General features: G+C 37.3%; 1 protein-coding gene across 1 annotated transcript in view; it reads left to right on the forward strand.

Moving 5' to 3' along the window:
• Positions 1-211: 211 nt before the first annotated feature.
• LOC107662669 (transmembrane protein 39A-like) overlaps positions 212-3,074 on the forward strand; it is a gene marked incomplete at its 5' end in the record, with an annotated part of 31,661 nt that continues 28,798 nt past the window's right edge. The window contains 2 exons of the mRNA XM_016452748.1: positions 212-469; positions 2,107-2,190. Of these exons, the coding sequence (XP_016308234.1) occupies positions 212-469; positions 2,107-2,190 (342 nt within the window). The remainder of the gene's footprint in view (positions 470-2,106; positions 2,191-3,074) is intronic.

Raw genomic sequence — 3,074 nt, forward strand, 5'->3', positions numbered from 1 at the left:
GTGTGGTTGTGTGGGTGTGTGTGTGTGAATTTGTTTAACTTGTGAGGGCCAAATGTCCTCAGTTCTATAGTGAAATATTACAACCTACTAGTGAGGACATTTTACTAATCCTCACTAGTTAAAAAGGCTTATAAATAGGCCAAAACATAGAAAATATCATTAACCTGATAGAAAGTCAATGGACGTCTATGCAATGTCCTCACTAATATAGTCAAACAAATGTGTGTTTGTGTGCGCATGTTGCAGGAACAGCGGTGCAGTGGGTCTGTCGGCTCCACCCCTCACAGCTCTCATCACTCCTGAACCCGTCCGTCATTCCCGCATTCCCGACCTTCCTCTGGACAGTAACCTGCTGTTTGAGTCACTGCTCTTCCTCTACCTGCTGGTGGCTCTCTTCGTTCAGTATATTAACATTTATAGGACGGTGTGGTGGTCTTCATACAACCACCCAACAGCCTCTACTTCAGTGGTACAATCAAATGACAGAATACATTGATATTACTATTAGGGATGTAATGATTCACTCAACTCACGATTCGATTCACAATTTTTATTTTTATTTTTAACAAAATGAGATTTAAGACAAATTATAAATTAAATGTGTCCTTTTATTATTGCTTGGACAAAATGCTGCACATTTCTTTGTGAAATTGAAATATAACACTATAATAATATACTAATATAGCACTTGCATATTACTGCTCTTTTGTTGGTTTTGATTGCTTCTATTGTCCTCATTTGTAAGTCGCTTTGGACAAAAGCGTCTGCTAAATGACAATTTAAATATAATGTAAATGTAAATAACAAAACTACATTGAAATTTTAAAACAAGCCCCAAATCAAATAAATAAGTCACAAATAAAATAAATATCTTCATATAAACAAACTAAGGCTTTGTCTGTGCTCTTTCCATTTAAAATTAGAGGCAACCACTGCATTTTATTCATGATCCAAACAAAGATGCTGCATACATGCAACATGAGCAGTTTTTAATCTAAATTAGGTTGTATAATTTTGAAATGTGAAGCAAAAACAGAATGGTTTGACTTCAGTTTTATGAAACGATACAAAAATATCTGCATGAAACAGCGGATGAGCTGAATGAGACGCAGATTCACTCTCTGCCAGCAGGTGGCGCTTAAAGCATTTCCTTGGTTTCCGCTGTAAACAAAGCAGCGCTGAACTTATTAACTTTAATATGCGTTATACAGAGGCAAGATGAAAAGAAAAAATACCATCTAAACTTTTCTAAAGATAGTAAGTTCCCCTCAGACATGCATTCATATAAACTCCTACCTCTAAATTAATCGCGATTTGTTTAGCATCTCAACCGATTTTAATCGTCACATATTTGAATCGATTTTCAACCGGCTCGCGGTTAATCGTTACATCCCTAATTGCTATTAATATATTATTGATATTAATCATTTACTCCGCTTTGTTGCTAGTTTCCTAGTGGAACACAAAAGGAGATGTTTGGCAGGATGTTCATGCTACTCTTTATTGTAAAGCAGACGGTAATCGTTGAGCTCTGGAAAGTATCATAACAGTCATCCATATGACTAAATTCCAAGTTTTCTGTCATATAATGCTTTATGTGTGGAACAGACTGAAAAGTTTGGTTGGATTTGTTGTGCCACAGTTGATCATGCAACATACGAGAATCAGTGGTGTTTGGCATCATTTTACAGTATTACTCTGAATTCATTTTCAGTGAATAATGACTAAACAGACACAAATTAATCATATGATTTAAGAAGACTTGGAATATAGTGCACCACAGCTCAAATGGACCATGTTTATAATACTTGATGCTTCATTGGAGCTTGACGGGCTGATCACCTTTTGCTTTCATTGTATGATTCAGAGTAGAGTGAACATCATGCTAAACATCTCCTTTAGTGTTCCACTGAGGAAAGTCAGTCATACGGTTTAATGAAACATGAGGGTGAGTAAATGAAGAGAGAATTTGAAGACATGCTGTCATTTCACATTTGCACACATATGCATGGTTAGCAGTGAATATGACAAAAAGAAAACTCTGCTTTCTATATGAAGCAGTATGTAATAATAATGTGATTTATTTATTTATTTTTCTGTGTGAAGAACTTCCATCTGATGGACTATCACCTGGCTGTCTTCATCACCGTGATGTTGGCCAGAAGACTCGTGTGGACCATCATCTCAGAGGTGCTTCTGATTCTGTTTTCAATGATCAAGTAAAGCTTTTCAAATGATTGGTTGTTAACCAGTGTTCCCTTTATATTGGCAAGCATCAAAAATATGACACTGTGTGTTTGTGTGTGTTTGATTATACAAAAATTAGTTGTGGTAGGCCTGGGCGATAAAACGGTATCGATATTTATCGACGGTTAGGCATGGGCCGGTATGAGATTTTGACGGTATGATAACTTTAAGCAAAAATCAGGGTTCCCACGCTTCTTGAAAGTACTTGAATTTCAGACATATGGATTCAAGGCCTGGAAAGTACTTGAAAACAAACATAGGTCCTTGAAAGTGCTTGAATTAAATTTGAAATAAATTGTTTATGCAGGGATTAAAGTTTTCCGTCGCTACGACGGATTTCCGTCAATTGGGGAAAAAAAAAATGAGGGGAAAAGAAACATGTAGCGCATTGTTGTTGTTCTGCCGGCACACCAAAAATCATTCCAGGCCACGGCTCCAGCTTCTCAGTGACAACATATGTGACGCCGCTCGCATCATTCACAGTCGGGTTATTAGCAGAGAACACAGAGCAGGACTTGAATTTCGAAGCGGGATTGCAGCTATTAATAACAATTCTACTCATTCCCGCAGGTTCCGCGCTTATAACGCGATGACAGATGACGGAACGTATCATTTGCACGTGCTTTTGAGTCTTGAGAACTCACTCGCGTGCTCTCATTTTATGTGCGCCCACAGATCGCGATAAGGAAAGTGACAGATTTGAATAATTATTAAGGGAGTTTGCCAATGTGATATTGATTCAATGCAACAGTTCAGTAAACAAGTACTGCCTGATTTTGCTCTATTTCTTTAATGAAAATAGTTCCAAATATAGTAACAGCTCAGCC

This window comes from Sinocyclocheilus anshuiensis, unplaced genomic scaffold (assembly GCF_001515605.1).
Source record: "Sinocyclocheilus anshuiensis isolate Anshui unplaced genomic scaffold, SAMN03320099.WGS_v1.1 scaffold1787, whole genome shotgun sequence".
Classification (NCBI taxonomy): Eukaryota; Metazoa; Chordata; class Actinopteri; order Cypriniformes; family Cyprinidae; genus Sinocyclocheilus; species Sinocyclocheilus anshuiensis.